Here is a 17,279-nt window from a genome sequence, read left to right as displayed (position 1 = left end):
AAAACAAAAAAAAGATGGTCTGAATACCTTTATATATACACACTCTAGTTCTCTGATAATTGAGATAACCAAAAGAGAAAAAAAAGTTTGCCATAAATAATTCTGTATTATAAATGTGTCTCAAGATAATCTGGAATCTGCCTTGGAATCTGGCTTCAGTTACATATCTGGGAAATTACATAAGCCCTCAAAGCATATGGTGACTTTGCCAACTTGGTAATTGTATCCTACTTAGGAACTCAATTTGCAGTGGTGCTTCAGTTTAAAGATGAAAGAGTGAGCTTCCTATTTCTTTGCTTAAAAACCAGCATTCTGAATTGCACCAGATATTTTTAGACAGGTACACATTTCTAGCAGCATAGGACAAGACTTCCTTATTATTTAACATTAATATTTCACAACAGTTCTAGTCCTCTTCAAGTTTTATTTTCTAGCTCAAAACTTGACCAAGTTCAAGAGAATTTGTAGTCTTTCCTTTACTAATAGACAATTCACATGGTACATTATCTTAGTTGCTGATGTCTCCTGTAGCAATCAGGAAGCAATTGAAGTTCATCAATAGCTCACTAAACGTAATTCTTCATAACAGTAATATTTATGATGATAGGTTCTTATATAAGCTGCTACTGAACGTTTGTAGGTCTTTAGGCATTCCTACTATAGTCATAACTATATTATATACGTAGAAGTTTGTGCTTATCTTGAATTTACCTTATTAACCTCATTGTGTGTAGGTAAGAAATGACACAGAACCTCTCGAGACACACAGCCCACATATTCTTTCCATGAATGTTAATATTTAATAATTTGAGGGCTGCCGATGGCTGGTGATTTCTATTAAAGCACCTTTTTTGCAATTAGTTTATTTGTATCTTATATTACAGACAGATTCCACCAACGGGGAGAATCCAAGCATCAAGAAATCCCTCTTTCCTCTTTTTAATTCAAAGAATCATTTAAAGCATAGTTCTTCTTTGAAAAAGCTTCCTGTAGTCACTCCACCCATGGTACCCATTTTTGTGTATGGTAGCCCTGAAAACTGATCCAGTAAACTTGTTTTACTGATGGCAACAGCATGTCTTATTTTCATGGGGTCATATTCTCTTTATGCTAGTTAAGTACCTGAGCCAGTTCCATAAATTTACTGGGATATAAATTCTTTTCCATTTTGGATTTTCTGAATCAGTTGAGGATGTTGAAGCATAAAGCCTATTATACTAGTGAAAAGCTAATTTGGATTGGCAGGAGGCATTCATAAATTCTCCTTTCCTATAAAGACTATGACTTAACATTTTCAGTTAACAAATATCTTTGCATTTGGCTCAAAAAGTTTGTAAACATTTGCTTGACCATTTGTTTCTTAAGTTTAAATTCGCCAAATTAAGTGAGCTAACAGGCTCCATGGGAAAAAAAAAAAAAAAGAAGCTTCAGTAGTTGGCGACTTGTTCTTCTTTGCCTGGCTTTAGCTTTTGCTGGTCACTTAGTTCAGAGCCACAGCTCTTGCTTGGCATTTGGCCTAACTCTGCTTAGTTCACCAAAATTGATGACTAGACAGACCAGTTGAGTTCATTTGAAACAGAAGTTTCCTTGTATATGTTGCTGGACCCAGTTTACTGGGCAGTGGTTTGGGAATATGATTCAAAACATACTTTCTCACGTCACTATCCTTGAAAGACAACTAGACTTCTTTGACATCATAAAATACAGCGTTTGGATCATTTCCCAGCAGTATTTTTTTATTTTATTGAACTGGTTCATAACCTAACTGCAATATGGAATGAGGATACGACAGCAGTTCCTGGTACAGCCCATTTAACTGCTCTTTCTTACAGCGACTAAAACTAACAGCATGGGAATGCTTTAAGGGTTGAAGTTTTAACCAAGCTGCATGACATCTGCCAATTTTTCCTAATGAAGGGAAAATTATTAAGAGGGCAGCAGAATTTTAACTAGCATCACATGCATTATGAACATTGGGAGAGTTTGGTTTCTTTCTGTATTGGGTCTTTGTTTTGAGTTTTGGTTTGTTTTGATTTGCTTTTTGGTTTGATTCTCCTCTTGGGTGTGGTTGCATATCTTAATTAGGTTTATTGATGTGCTCATTGAATTTGTGTTCATCTTTTGCTCTAGGTGCCCAATTCTGATGGCCCAGATCTGCTGACCTTACAGAAAGCCCTTCACTCTGGTAGCACTTCAATCAGCAGGCCAAAGGAATGGCGCCCTGAGAAACTTTCAGATCCACAGATCCATGTGAGTGGAGTTTATTGTACTCTTAAATTTTCTGTCTGCAGCAAATCCTGGGGGAACGAGCCTAGGGGACCAAACTTAGCCTTTCACTGTTACAACAAGGCTGAGAATGCCTCCAAATAGACCCTCACTAATAACCAGGTGCATCTTGGAAGTCAAACGAATCTTGCTCCAATGACTCATGTTCCATTAGGAAAAAAGTGAGCTTCTAAATAGCCTTTACCTAGCTGAGACAGGGCCAGGGATGTTAGGGGAAGTAGTCCTAGCCAGCAAGTCCTCTACATCCCAGGGGAGAAAAAGGTACATAAACATCTTAGTAAAAAGATCTTGGATCAGGGCACTGGTGGCTCACACCTCTAATCCTAGTTACTTTGGAGGCTTAGATCTGAGGATCGTAGTTCAAAGCCAGCCCAGACAGGAAAGGCCGTGAGACTTTTATCTTTGCTTAAGCAGCAGTAAACTGGAAGTGGTGTTGTTTCTCCAAGTGGTAGAATGCTAGCCTTGAGCAAAAGAGCTCAGGGACAGGCCCTGTTTTTAAGCCCCATGACCTACAAAAAAATATTTAATGATTTTGATTGGGAATGCTTCATTGTTACATCTTTTAAGTATCCCATAATTAGCATAATGACATTTATTTATCATATTGGCATTAACCGTATCAAAGATTTCTGGGCTTTAGAGGTAGCAGCTTGACTTTTTAATACATTTTCTATACAATTTCTTTAATTATAAGCTGTCAGTCAAAGCTGTAAACAAGAGTTTCCAAAACTATCGTTCTTTTTGCTCAAGGCTAGCACTCTGCCACTTGAGCCACAGCACCACTTCTGGCTTTTTCTGTTTATTTGGTGCTGAGGAATCAAACTCAGGGCTTTTGTGCATGCTAGGCAAGCACTCTACCACTAGGCCACATTCCCAGCCCTTGCTCAACCATTTATATTGTCTCTTTTAACATAATACAGGCTGTGGGCTAGTGGGGAGACATCTAAGGTTTATTTGATGCATCCAAACTAAGAATACAATAGACTGTGAGTGAGAGCCTGATGTTTAAAACCTCCTTGGTGAAACTTTTTTTTCCCACCAAGAAACTCCTTTCAAGTAACCACATATCTAGTTAATTCTGGATAATTGTACTTTCCCAGTAGTTCCATGTTATTAGGGTTATAAAAATGAACAGAAATGTCGCAGTGTTATCATACTAATTTGTGGTGTTTTTTTTTTTAACAAAGAAGACATTTTGAAGCACATATGGTAGGCACATTACTATGCTGCTTCCTGTGGGGGACCGGGGACCCCACAGCTTTCTTGGGAAGATTTTAGAATGTTGATGGAAGATCCCTCCCTGAAGCAATTTTCTTTGAGTTAATCCTCAAGCTTCCATTGCCCTGTTAGTACAAATCTTATAGTGTTCCTAGAGATTGTTATATTGCTCAACCTTTACTAAAACCTAAAATGTTGTCACTCCAAGGTTAGGGTTATTTTCTAAGTGACAAAGACAAACAGTAGTAATTGGCTATGCATTTCCAAGTGCTCTCTATACCTCTTCTTTTCTTTTTTTTTTTTTGTGGTACTAGGGGTTTCTAGGTCTCACAACAATAAACAAATAATCTGTCACTGGGGTATATCCCCAGCCTTTTTTCACTTTATTTCAGACAGGTTTTCACTAAGTTGCCTAGGCTGACCTGAAACTTGGGATCTTCCTTCTTCAGCCTGGCAAGTAGCTAGAATAACAGGTGTATACCTGCCCAGCTCCTCATGTACCCTATAGTAAAAGTGAAGAAAGAAGGAAGTGAGCTGCCTTTCACCATTGAGAAGCCTAAGGCTGAAGAATTGCCCAACAGACATTGGCCATTGAAGGACAGACTCCAACTAGGATGCTTCCTTCTGCGTTAATATCAGGCTCCCTCCCTACTGTAGCACTTTAGGCTAGCAATCATTCCATAAACAGGAACATAGGCAAGAAGGGTATTTGTGAGCCCATATCAAGAGTTGAAGGCCTTCTATGAGTAGATTCTATAGAAGTATTGGATTAGTATTATATTAGATTTTATAGGATTTTTGTGCATTTCCCAAACATTTGGGCATTTTAATGCCCAAACCTTAGCCCCTCATCCCATCTAAAAAAGCTAGGAATGCCTTTTTTCCCTCTTGTTTTCCCTTCCTGAGGTTTTACTCCTGCTATTACTGTAACTGATCTTAGTACCCCGGATACTGTATATACGTGTATTGGAACTAAGGAAAGGAAAGGGAATACCAAAGTCGGGAGACAAAGGATAAAAAGACAAACCATTGCAATAGCGATACTTATAAAACCAATTGGTGTAAACCAACTGTACAACTCATGGGAGGGGGAGGGAACTGGGGAAAAATGAGGGAGGAGGGAAGGAATTAGATAAGAAATGTACTTGCCTTACATATGAAACTGTAACCCCTCTGTACTTCACTTTGACAATAAAAAAGGGGGAAAAAAAGAAAAAGGAGGGCGGGGGAATGTAGCTTGGTGGTAGAATGTTTGCTCAGCATCTGCAAGGCCCTGGGTTCAATCCCCAGCAACATAAAGGGAAAAAAGAAGGAAAGGAGAGAGGTTAAAAAAAGAGAGGTATTATGAAAAGGGTTATACAGTTTTTAGTTCAACACATTGTTGCCTAACTAAAGCATTACATTTTTTAGCTTTTTTTACAACTGGATATAGCTGTGTGCCTAAGTTTTAGCTAGTGAAATAAGTAGAAGCATTACATGGAGCCTTGGGGAAGTCTTATTAGACAAGGAGAGGTATAATATTCCTCCTTTTGTTCTTTCTCTTTCCTGGGATTGAAGTATGAGAACCATAGTAAAGATAGGTGGCGTCCAGATTGAAGGAACTTAGGTCTTTGAGCAGCACCCCATCAACTCTAGCTATTTTCTGTAAATTTCTAGGCTGTCATATGCAAGGGACAGTAAATACAATCTTGTTTGAAGAAATCCAAAGAACAGATAAAGGTGGACTAGCCTCTCTAACCTCGTGATTTCGCTCTCTGGCTGCATCATAATCTCTCATTTGAGTTTCCTATCCTCTCAGATCCCTTGTGTAGTCTAAATTAAATCCTATATGTGTCCCATCCTTTCTTTCAGAGCCAGCCATTAAAATCCCTGCGCAAGCTGTTACATCTCTCTTCATCTTCAAATCACCCGGGTTCCTCAGATCCCCGCTTCCAGCCCTTAACAGCTCAACAAACCAAAAATTCCTTTGCGGAAATTCGGATTCACCCCTTGAGTCAGGCTTCTGGGGGGAGCAGCAACATCCGGCAAGAGCCCACGCCAAAGGGCAGGCCAGCTCTCCAGCTGCCAGGTCAGATGGATCCTGGTTGGCATGTGTCCTCTGTGACCAGGAGTGCCACAGAGGGGCCTTCCTATTCTGAACAGCTCGGTGCCAAGAGTGGGCCCAATGGGCACCCTTATAACCGAACAAATCGCTCCAGAATGCCAAATCTGAATGATTTAAAAGAGACAGCCTTGTAATTTGTGCTGGGGCGGGGGGGTATGTGCCAGGTGGGAGGGGAGGGTGTGGGGTGGGCTAGGGAATGGGCTGGGCCAGGGTAGTAAGCCAGTATTTTCAGCTTTATGAAGGTGTGTGCAATATTGTATGTGTGGGGCCATTTGGCTCCGCACAGCCACAAATGTTAGTCAGGGATCTTAGAGCCACGGGAGTTCCTTAGGGATTGCTACTCCCCACAGGTCTTGTGTGAGAATGGATGCAGTGTGCCATTGAGGAAGAAGAAATTCTTGCCAGTTTCTCCCCCTTACATTCCAGCTTTAGTGCAATCTCTGGTGAACTTGGGAAAGCCAGGAAGTATCCTGGCACTTCAAGGGATAGAAAAATTCGTGTTGACCGATGTCCTTACCACATCTTTTTTTCTGCCTAGGCTAAATGTGGGGTTTCTTGTGATCCAAGAGAATCCCTTTGAAGGGTTAGCAGATGAACTGTATGTCTTAAATTGTTTTCTAAGCTTCCATATTTGATAGGATTTGTAACATTTATTTATAATTAATATTGTACTGTTATAATCATACCTTTTATGTTATAATGTAAAGTTATTTTGAGCTGTTTGGAACATTGTGAAGCAGTGGGACAGCTACAGTAGTTTCTATAAAAACTAAACAGTAACATTTATATATTGCATCAGGAGTATTTTATTCTATATATATAAATATATATGGTAATTATCTGTCTGTTTTATAAATATATTCATTTAAAGAAAGTATCGTTATGACACTATCTGCCATATTTTTATACATTTGTGATATGAAGTGAGTATATACTTCTAATAAAGGGAGTTGAATCGTGGCTACAAGTGACTGTAACAGTATGAACCTTGCTCAACTTTCTGGCCCCAGCAGTAGCCTCTAGACATGATCCTTGGTAGCAGACAAAAATAGAACATCTCTTATAGACTCACAGGGGAAGATGGTTAAACAGGCCACTGAAGATTCCAGCAGGCCTCACTTCCCTCCTCATATACTAGGCTCCCAATTATGTCCAGATAATGTTAACGCTCATATGATGGGAGAAGATACAGAGGTGTTAGTCGTGGGTCTTTGCAGAGAGAACGTGCTCTTCACTTCACATTAGTGTAGAGTGTAGACCAAAGATTTGCCAATGAACATTCTTTGTTGTGAGGTTGCTATGAGGTACCTGTCTACAGATCTTACAAACCAGCTCTTTGCTCCTGAATACTGTCCACCCTCCTGGAGACTCTTGTATCCAGCTGGGGTGTGAGATTACACGTATGGCATTTCTACTTCTAAATGCTTTTTGTTATTGCTCTTTCTGACCTATGTAACAGGCTCCTGAAGCAATTCCAGATATAGAGAAAATTATAGACATAGAAAAGATTTTCTTCCTGGGACTGTCCATTCATTTAGCAAAGTCATCATGCACACCTGTATATACACACATCCCTACATCAGAACAGGATCTGTCTTTCTCTCATTTGATTGCTTTCAACTCCCAAGTTACTCCCCAATATCATTGAGACCTTTGGCCAGCAAGTGATATACCCCCTGTGTCTAGGCCATCCTTGACAGAAATCATCTCTACAGCGTTATCTATTAGTAGTCATAGATTTTTGAAAGTAGTCTCCTAGCAATAAGACTTTTAGAGATCCCTCCCACCCCTCAAAGGGGTAACTTCTCATTATTTATTACTTGTTCCAGAATTCTAAGAGGCTCAGCCCCTGAATCAAGTCAGCTATTATTAAAATACGCTGACTTACTATTAACCTTTCCCCAAGGTTTGGAGAATCTTAACTCTGATGATTGTGAAGATTATAAAGGAAAAGGTCTTAGATTCTGTGAAGCATAAATTGTACACATACTGCATTTTTATATAAATACTATACTGATGTGTATTGATTATATATAGAGGTCATTTAAGGTGCTTTTAATTTAATTTTAATAAATGTATTAGGCACTGAAATGAAACTCAACTGGGTACTATCGGGGAAACAGTTTAACTCAAATCAGTAGTTTTGCATGCTCTTGAGTTATTTTCCTGTCTTGTTTGTCACCAGTTCAGTACTGTTTGGGTAGCTCTGAATTCTGGCTTTTTCCAGGCAGTCACTTGGTTATTCAAGTGTTACAGACCTTCAGCAGGTTTTTGCCTGGATTCAGTGACTCTAAAACAAGTGTATATTTAACTCTTCTTTTTCATACTAGATCTATACCTTGTATCCTTCCCCTCACAAAGCAGAAATGACGTTTTTCCCCTCCGGAAAGACTTCTCACTGTGCTTTGCACTTAGGAACTGCGCAGCCCCATTGCCACTGCTGTTGTGGCACTCGAGGTTCGTGGTCCCCTAGGAGCTGTTTTTCCATGTTATCATTCTTGCTAACATTGAGATCTCAGATATTTGCAGAACACTTCTATTCAAGATGATTCTTCAAAGAAGGGCTACAATCTTTGCCTTCTACCTAGAACCAACTAAACCAAACTAATGAAGAGTCATTCCATACTTTTGCATACATTCCCAGATTTGAGCCAGCAAACAGCTACAATACTTACATCATCTAGTGTTTTTGAGATAGCTCCTTTTCCTCCTCCTATGCTTTTGTCCATTCTGAATTTTCCTTGATCCTCAAGAAGCCGTAAGTGAACATACAATTCTCATTTCTAGTATGTCGTTCACAAAGGGGGACAGTGACATTTTCTCTCAGTTCTAATGGTCCCTCTCTTAGCTTTGAGCTGTTCTTTTCCTCTTTAGTTGACCTCACAAAGATGCCATCCATGAAAGGAGGAACTTAACTTAAAGTCACAAAAGCTTACATTTTCTTTAGGAAGGGGAATGTATGACCTCTATGTTTTGTTATCTGCCCTATCTTCCTAAAGAACACCAAGGTTGAATGAAGGCTTATGAATTCATTTGTTTTCTGAAATTATCTCTATTCTCCCTTTTGAAAAGAAACAGCTTTACTGGTTTTCTACACTTCTCTGCTATCCTTCCTTTTTCTTCCCTAAAGTTCAAGTGAACTTTAACTGAGCTTTGTTAACTCTTAACTGAGGTTTATCCTCTTTCCAGAGCCCAAAGTCAAAAGAGAGGGCTCTGTGCCAAGAGGCTCAAATGAGTTGTCTCTACAATAGTGCTTCTCAATCATGGGGTGATGTTGCAATATATTTGGCAATGTCTAGGGACATTTGGTGGTCACCCTAGAGGGTGGAGTAGGGTATGCTACTGGCATCTAAAGGAATAGAGGCCAGGAATGTTGCTAAAATGTCCTACAATGCACAGGATAACCCCCAACAAAGAAGGATCCATCCCCAAATGTCGTCTCTGCTGAGGTTGAGAAACACTGTCCAAGACTATTTCAAGCTCATCACTTTGCAGAGCTTGGCTCTGGCCTTGTTCTTTCCCTGCTAAAAAAAAAAAAACTGCAAGAATGAATTTTCCAGCAGCACATTCTCTTTAAGAATCTTCTACCATAGTTCTTGAATCCTTGGAATCCTATTGTTCATTTGCATTGTCTTGGACCTGCTAAAAGGTGCATACTTTGGGAGGAGCCAGAGTTATTTTCCATGTGTTGGAGAATTAAATGCTAGGTTTGCATCCTTAGACGATCTTTCATAGAGCCATGAGGCTATATCTGCCAAGCAACAGCCTGGCAAATTGGCATGGTTTCTACCAACTGCTCAAAGGCGTCCATGGCTTTTAGCAGTGTCTACTGAAAGAAAATGTCTTTGTTTTTTTATTCAAGTCATTTAATAGCTCTTTACAAATATTAGCATATGGCAGACCGATTAGAAGCAAAAAACTTTTACGGTGGTTGTGATGTGGCTATTATAGAAGTATTTGTGCTGTATGCTTTGATTAAATCTGTTTTAAAACATGCTTAAAGACTCACATATACAGCTGTATACTTTAATTCTATGCTCAGAGCTACGCCGCTCAGTGTCTAGTCACACTGTGTATTATAAAGTATGTTGTGGTTGTAGAGTTAGCCAGTTAGCATGTTCCTAATCTGAAAATTAGTGGACTACACTAGGAAATGCTATCACGTTTTCCCTCCTCAACACCTCTTAGTTGATATCATAGTATCCTCACTTCTTAAACTAGTTTGTAGAATAAATAAGGAAAACAAAGCCATTTCTTTTCTTCTAGCCATGTATTGACAATGAATCATAAGTGTACAACTTTTTTTTCCAAAGGCCAGAGGATTGCTTTTCCAGTATGCAGAAGGCTCTGTCTGTTTCTGTTCGCCTAGGTCCTGGTGGTGAGCAAACACTTTGAACAAGGGGAATAAATAGTTCATTGGTCATAGCTGTACCTTAGCTGGGACTTGGGATATCTGATGTTCCCTCCTGCTCAGAACCTGTGTTCTAGAGAGCATTGCTTTTGTGTCTAGAAGTCTGTTGCCTCCTGCATTAAGTTGAACTGTTGAATTCCATGTGGTTACTAAGAATCAGAGACTCATGCTGGAATGTGGTATTACTGAAGCAAGTCAGAAAATAGTAGAATATTTCTTTGCCTTCTTTAGTTCATCACTAATAAAGTATGTAGACAGAGAAAACTTATTTATGGTCTAAAGAAGTAACAGTTGCAGTTTGTTTGGAAGGAACTGCAAGAAAGACAGTACAAATGTTCTAAATGTCCTGTCACTACTCCCTAGGACCAGAATCTTGCCTAGAAGGTCTTTGCAGAGTTTTCAAAGGCCAGCTTACTAAAAACAAAACAAAACAAGACAGACTTGTAAGCAGTTACGGTTTCCTCCAGATGAGATATAGAATATCTTGAGGTCTAGTTCAGGTGATTAAAACATGCTGTCTTGGAAATCACAAGTAAGAAGCCAAGCAGAAAAAGGAATCCCTCATTTGTTTCTGTATTAATGATGGGGGGGAGCCAGATGGGTAGGAAACTCTGGTCCTACTGCCCCCATGTGATTATTTTTTATTTGTTTTTTGAATTGAATGTACTGTATAAAAAAAATGTAGACTTTTGTAAGAGCCAGTTCCTTAAAGAGTCTTCGTTCCCTACAGTGCTTTGGTAATTCATCAGCCTTAGGCCTATTCCCCACTCTATCTTTCTCTTCTCTAGGCACTGACCCACCTTTCTTTGTATTTACTATAGAATGTTAAATATCCTGACCTACCTTGCATATTCATTCAATTGTTTACTCCCACCTTGAAGGGAGGCTTGTCTCTTGTTTTGCCAGAAAAAAAAAGTTTGTCACAGTCTGCACACTGGATTTGTAGGGCCAGCAGAACTGCCGCAATGAATCTGATTTCGCTTCTAAGGCCCTTCATTTCCACCAGGGTAAGCTCTCCACACCCCCTTTGGTCCCATTCGGTCCTTCTTGGGAATCTGAAATCGGTCTCCATGTTGTATGCAGTTTAGAAGTTGCCTTGTTCGCTGCTCTTCCAGGCAGAGTATCAGGGAGAAAGAGGCCTTATCTGTCCCTCAGTTCCCTCCGTTTTGGCAGACTGCTGATAATCCCTCAGGACTTCTTTGGTAGGGGATTTTACTTCCCAGAAAGTTGATGCGAGTCATTTCAGGCATAGACAAGCTTGTCCTAGTGCTCTGCTTCAGGTGTATTTAGAAGAAACCCAGGAAAAGAAAAGGTAAGATGCCTTGACTTTTGTCCCTGTTGAGGGATTAAAGTGTTTATTGCCAGAATTATCAAAGGCGCCAGTTAAACTCAGTACTGAGTTTCATGAGAAAAACGATGCTTTTGTTCTGCTGGAGAACGTGTCAGTTCTCCACAATGGCTTCAGTTTCCAAAATGGAAAGTAAAGCTTGAAGAAAATCCATTTTCCCTAGGGACAATCTAGTCACCAGTCTCCCTCTCCTTATTCACTCGTTGGTCATTGATTGAGTCAGGCTAGAAGGAAGGTGATGTGGTGATGGAAAGAAGTAAGTCTCACTGTAAACTTGCATTGATTAACAGATACAATTCAGCCAAACGAAATTGTTGCCCCAGATTCCTATCTCCAAGAATTGCTTTGTGCCATTTTGAATTCAGGTAGTTCTTCTGTATATACGTAGACAACTATTCCGAGCTTCTTCAATCTCTAGTAAGTTTGAAGGGAGTATCTGGGAAGACATAGGGCAGGGTAACATTGAGGCCCTGTTCATTCCTAAAAACAAAACTAGGGATAAAGCCAGAGGGATGTGACATCCAGTTTGTGGTAGATAAAGAATCAATGGAAATTCTTAATTGCACAGACTTTATAATCCATTATATAAAGTGTAATTCCATACTTTTTACTGTGGCAAGGGTGTGATGTGGTTGTTAATCTTTTTAATTTTTGAATCCAAACTGAATTTAAAGTGTTGATTACTTCAATTCCTCACAAGCTAACTACGAACCATTTGTAAAGTGTTTCTATAACTCTTTGTATCATGTGTTGGTACATCTTATCAAGTTTTTTCTGGCATGTATTCCATTCTAAACTTGTGTAAAATTTCTATTGTTGCTGTAAATAGTATTCAAATATTACTCTGTGGTAACCTTCATTATCAGCATGAAATCGTTAATTTTTACTGAGCACAATGTATTTTTGAATGGATCTTCCCAAATGTCTTTAATAAAATGCAAATTTTGCACTGACTGATGTGACTGCCAGGCCTTCCCAAACTTGAGCACTGTGGTCTTTCTTGCCTTTGAACCGCAAGCTCCGTTTTCTTTCTTTCTTTGTGGAAAAAGAATGCATTGGAATTCAGATGAAGGATAATGGCCCTTTGAAATTGTAATTGGTTTAAAAGAGAGACATTAATGTAAAGCAAAGCAAATCCTATGACTCAATGATGTTGTTTTCTTTTCTGTTTATAAAGTTCTTTCCTCATTATCACATTTTGAAAACTGTGGTTTCTTTTACACAACTACAAGTGTTTTACACAAGTATACCTTGTTAGAAATTCCCTTGATGGTATGAGGAAGATGGAAAGCGATTCCAAACTCATAAGCTCAATGCTACAGGGAGAAAGGGAGAGTAGACAGGTTCCTAAAGGTTTCTTCTTTTCCTAGAGTAAAGGGCCAGATAGTAAACATCAGGATCTCTGTGGGCTATAAGAGCTCTGTAATCTCTACAGAACTGAGCTTACAGTGCAAAAACAGCTATATAATAGGCAAATTTATGCCACTGGGTTTTTGTAAGAAGCAACTTAAATGATGGCTTTTCTGGGGCCTATAAATTAACTAAAAGCTGGACAGTCAGCCTCCCCTCTTTATTTGACATATACATGCTAGACCTAACATGAAACTCCGGCATTTGAGCTTGGAATCAAAATCTCAGTTTCTACATGAGAAAACTTTTTACAAAAACAAGCCAAAATTTAGTGATGCATGTAGTAGGCCCTGAATTTTGTCATTTAGGTAAGAAGACCAACAGGAATGCACAGTAAAGGGTCAAAAACTCCAATTTTGTGGTAACATTAGAAATATTCTCCAGGGCTCTTTATCTTTCTAAACAAATGGGAAGGAGTGAAAGCTTAGAGCATTGTATCCCTAAAAACCTTTTTGTTAAGCCTGGTGGCTCATGTCTGTAATCCTAGCAACTCAGAAAGCTGAGATCTAAGGATCACAGCCCAATTCCAGCCCAGGCTGGAAAGTCTGTGAGACTCTTACCTCCACTAAAACTACCAAAAAAAAAAAAAAAGAAGAAGAAGAAGCAGAGCTGTGGCTTAAGCAGTAGAACATTAGCCTTGAACAAAAGAAACCCAGGGACGGCACCCAGACCCTGAGTTCAAGCCCCAAGATCAGCACCAAAAAGAAAAAAAAAAACTTTCATCAGTCAGTCCTTCACTATGAGTGTATCTTTAAGTGGTGTGGAAACTAGCCTGTAATTGCAACTACACTTTTATTAAGAGTGAAGTAATATCTGGGCCCTTTGTTTTTTGTTTGCTTGCTTATTTGTTTATTTTGTTTTTAGAAGTCATTTTTCAAGGTATAGTCCCAAGTTGGCCTGAAACCCATAGTCTTCTTGTTTCCTCTTCCTAAGAGCCTGGATTACAGGCATGTATCCCCTTACCTAGCCTTGCAGAATTGTTTTTGTGTTCATAGCACATACTAGGACTGAGAAAATAATGCCAACTATCCTATTGTTATGTTTAAAGAACAACTCAATGACGCAGGTACTATTATTTTCCCTGTTTTGTAGATAACGAACAGGTTTACATACCTTACATTAACTTGCTTGGAGTCACCCAGTTTGGAAGTGGCATGGCTAGAATTTGAAGCTAAACTTGTTCACTGCAAAACCCATACCCTTAAAGACCATTAAACAGTGCAGCCACTTCCTCTCCACGTGTCAAAAGTGACATGGAGGGGCTGGGGATATGGCCTAGTGGCAAGAGCGATTGCCTCGTATACATGAAGCCCTGGGTTCGATTCCCCAGCACCACATATACAGAAAATGGCCAGAAGTGGCACTGTGGTTCAAGTGGCAGAGTGCTAGCCTTGAGCAAAAAGAAGCCAGGGACAGTGCTCAGGCCCTGAGTCCAAGCCCCAGGACTGGCAAAAACAAAACAAAAAACAAAAGTGACATGGAGTAGAATGTTGGTCGCATTGAGATACTGTTTTCAAGTTTATTCAATTAACTCCAAAGTCCAAATTTTTAATAGACAGTTTCCAACCTAGAATATATGAAAATATTTGCCTGAAGGTACTCTAGGCTTAGAAACAAAGACAACTTAGCCTAGTGAAAAATTGGATAACACCCATTTAGAGAAGGCTATGTGTATTACTGGATAAATGTACTGACTGGAACAGGTAGTAATGAGCCCTTATGATGTGGTACATGCTCAAAAGTTCACAACAATTCACGTACTACCGTTTGTCTCTTCTAGCAGGTGATAACGGATTTGATTGAGAATGGACCATTTCATTGAGCCACTGGAGATCGGGGAGGCTGGTGATGCACTTACATGACTAGGATCTGGTCACATGGCCTGACAGGAATCCTGACTATCACGTAAATCTCATGTGACTTGATGCATGATACTTAGCTTCTATGTGCCTCTGTTTCCTTGCCTGTAAACAGAGACTATTGTAGTACCTTCCCGTAGGGTTGTTGTAAAGATGTAATGAGGTGCTATGAAGCATTTGGAGTCTCGTGAGTATTAGCTATTAAAACATTATTGTTAATTGTGCCACAGTTGGCAGTTCTAAGACTAGGAAAAGTTTCATTGGATGAAATGCCAGTTACAGAGAACTCAGTAGTTGTATGCTAATCACTTGAGATACATGTATCTTTTCTGATCTTCCTGTCTATAGGGTAGTTGGTGGTCAAGAAAGGTCTAGCATGAGGCTGTACGAGAGAACACCAAGGAAGCAGTACCACTGTAAGCTGTTTTGTCAGTAGTTTTCAGCAACTATGCCTCAACTGTGTCTCAAGTGGCCTCTCAGTATCCTTCAAAGGCTCATTTTAGGACAATCTTCTTAGTTCTGAGAATATATTGCTAGAGTATCTCTGATTTGAAATACCTTTGCTTTGTCCAAGTAGCCTTCTACACCCAGTATTCTATCACTAAGTCACACCACTGAGTCTAGAGTCACTTGAGACATACCTCCAGCCCAACAATAGTCTTTTCAACAAATGATTAGAGGGAAAGTAGATAACTATATACAAAGAATAAGGTTGGACTCTTCATAACCACAAAAAGAAATTTCAAAGTTGGTTAAAGAGCTAAATGTAAAAGATAAAACTTGGAAAAAAAAAAAAGTCTACATGACAGCAGATAATGACACCAGAAAAAAAAGTAGGAATAAATAAATTAGATCTGATTAAAAGTTTAAAAGTTGTGCTTCAAAATACTTGATCAAGAGGTCTTTTAAAATGGATGAAAGTATTTTCAAGTCATATATCTGATTAAGAAATGATATCTACTATATACAAATAACGCTTAGAACTCAATAAATGATTTTAAAATAGACAAAGAATATGAAGATACTTCTCCAAAGGTATACAAATGACCATGTGGAAACATGAAATGATGTGCAATGTCATTAGGGAAATGCAAATCAAAATTACAATGGAATACTACTTTACACATACTAAGATGGCTATAATGAAAGACGGTTATTGAGGTTATAGAGAGATGGGAACCTTCATTCGTTGCTGTGTCATATGAATGGAAAATGGTGAGCCATTTGTCTAGTAGTTCCTTAAAAAGTTAAACATAGTCATGATATGACCCAGCAGTTCCACTCCTAGAGGTGTAACCAAGTAAATGAAAATATGTTCACATAAGATATATTTGCTAACAAATATTCATAGCAACCCAAATGCCCATCAAGGGATGCTAAGTAACAATAGTATATCCATCCAGTGGAATTATTCTCAGAAATAAAAAGGAATGAACAACATGGATGAGTTTTAAAAACACTGCTAAGTGATGAAATCAGTCACAAGCTACTACATACTGTGTGTGTATACATATACATATATTGGAAAATCTCAACAAATAGGGAAATTTACAGAGAAACAAAAAATGGGTTAGTAGTTGGCTGATGGGATTAAGCTTTCTCTTTAGGCAAGCAGAGATAGAGAACGGTTTTCTGCTAAGAGCCTTTTGGATATTACTAGTGCCATTTGCAAGCCATTCAAAGTTACTGATACAGGTACATGGCCTCCGGTAGCTGATGAGAAGCATACATGTCTGTCTTGTCGTGTACCAATGATTTGAGGGGGGTTATACAGCCCACCAGCCAGATATTCCCCTGCTTTAAGGTGATGAAATCTAAAGTTACTTATGATAAGGGTTTCACAGCTCCTAATATACTGTCATTGAACTGTATACATCACATAGGTGAGGATTGTATGACATATGAACTTAATCTTAAAGCTATTACAAGATATAGAGGTCCAATGATAACAACTATTTGAAGAACCTTTATTCATATATCTTTACGGATTGTATATTTGTTCTTTATGTTTCCTCTAATCTATACACTTAAACCAACTGCCATTTTCTCTGACAATCTATATTGTGAGATAAGTAATTTCAGTCTTCTACGTAGAGTGTGTTTAGGAATTCTGTCCAAAGTAGATTTGTGCAGTGTCCTAAAGCCAGGAGTGCCATGCTCCAGACTCATCTGCTGAGCCCTTAAACACCAGGGAGATTTGGGGCTTGTAGAAAGTTACCTATTGACTAAGTAGATGCATGTGATATCTAAGGTCACATTACTGTGAGTCCATTCACTGGCCTTGGCATTTGAAAATGGACAGTGACACAAGGAAAGATCTGCTAGCAAAGGCCTACAACTATGCGTGGTGCCAGGACAGTCTGTAAAATGCCGTTTCTGGAGACCCTTCTTCCTCTGATTCCATCCCTCTAGTTCCTATGCTCCCTATTCTCCTCTTTTCCCCATGTTAACAGTCTCTCCCAGGGAAAGGCCTGGAAGTCAGGCCTTTCTGCACTCCAGAAGACATTGCCTGTGGTTCCTATCTGCCAAATGAGCGCCACTGCTTCTCAAAGAAAGAGATTGCAAGTGTCTGGAACAGGTGTGATTGGGTGGGCAAGGCAGACATCGCTAGAGGAGAAGCTGCAGGTGCTTTGTCTGACCTTA

General features: G+C 39.2%; 1 protein-coding gene across 2 annotated transcripts in view; it reads left to right on the top strand.

The window, feature by feature from the left end:
- The window catches only part of Cdkl5 (cyclin dependent kinase like 5), a 103,129-nt gene extending 97,377 nt beyond the window's left edge, over window positions 1-5,752 (top strand). For both annotated transcript variants that reach the window (XM_048336330.1, XM_048336331.1), the window contains 2 exons: window positions 2,131-2,250; window positions 5,356-5,752. In XM_048336330.1, the coding sequence (XP_048192287.1) occupies window positions 2,131-2,250; window positions 5,356-5,742 (507 nt within the window). In that variant the 3' untranslated portion in view covers window positions 5,743-5,752. The remainder of the gene's footprint in view (window positions 1-2,130; window positions 2,251-5,355) is intronic.
- The last annotated feature ends 11,527 nt before the right edge of the window (window positions 5,753-17,279 follow it).

Source organism: Perognathus longimembris, chromosome 28 (genome assembly GCF_023159225.1).
Source record: "Perognathus longimembris pacificus isolate PPM17 chromosome 28, ASM2315922v1, whole genome shotgun sequence".
Taxonomy (NCBI): Eukaryota; Metazoa; Chordata; class Mammalia; order Rodentia; family Heteromyidae; genus Perognathus; species Perognathus longimembris.
This window is presented reverse-complemented; position numbering and strand designations above follow the sequence as displayed.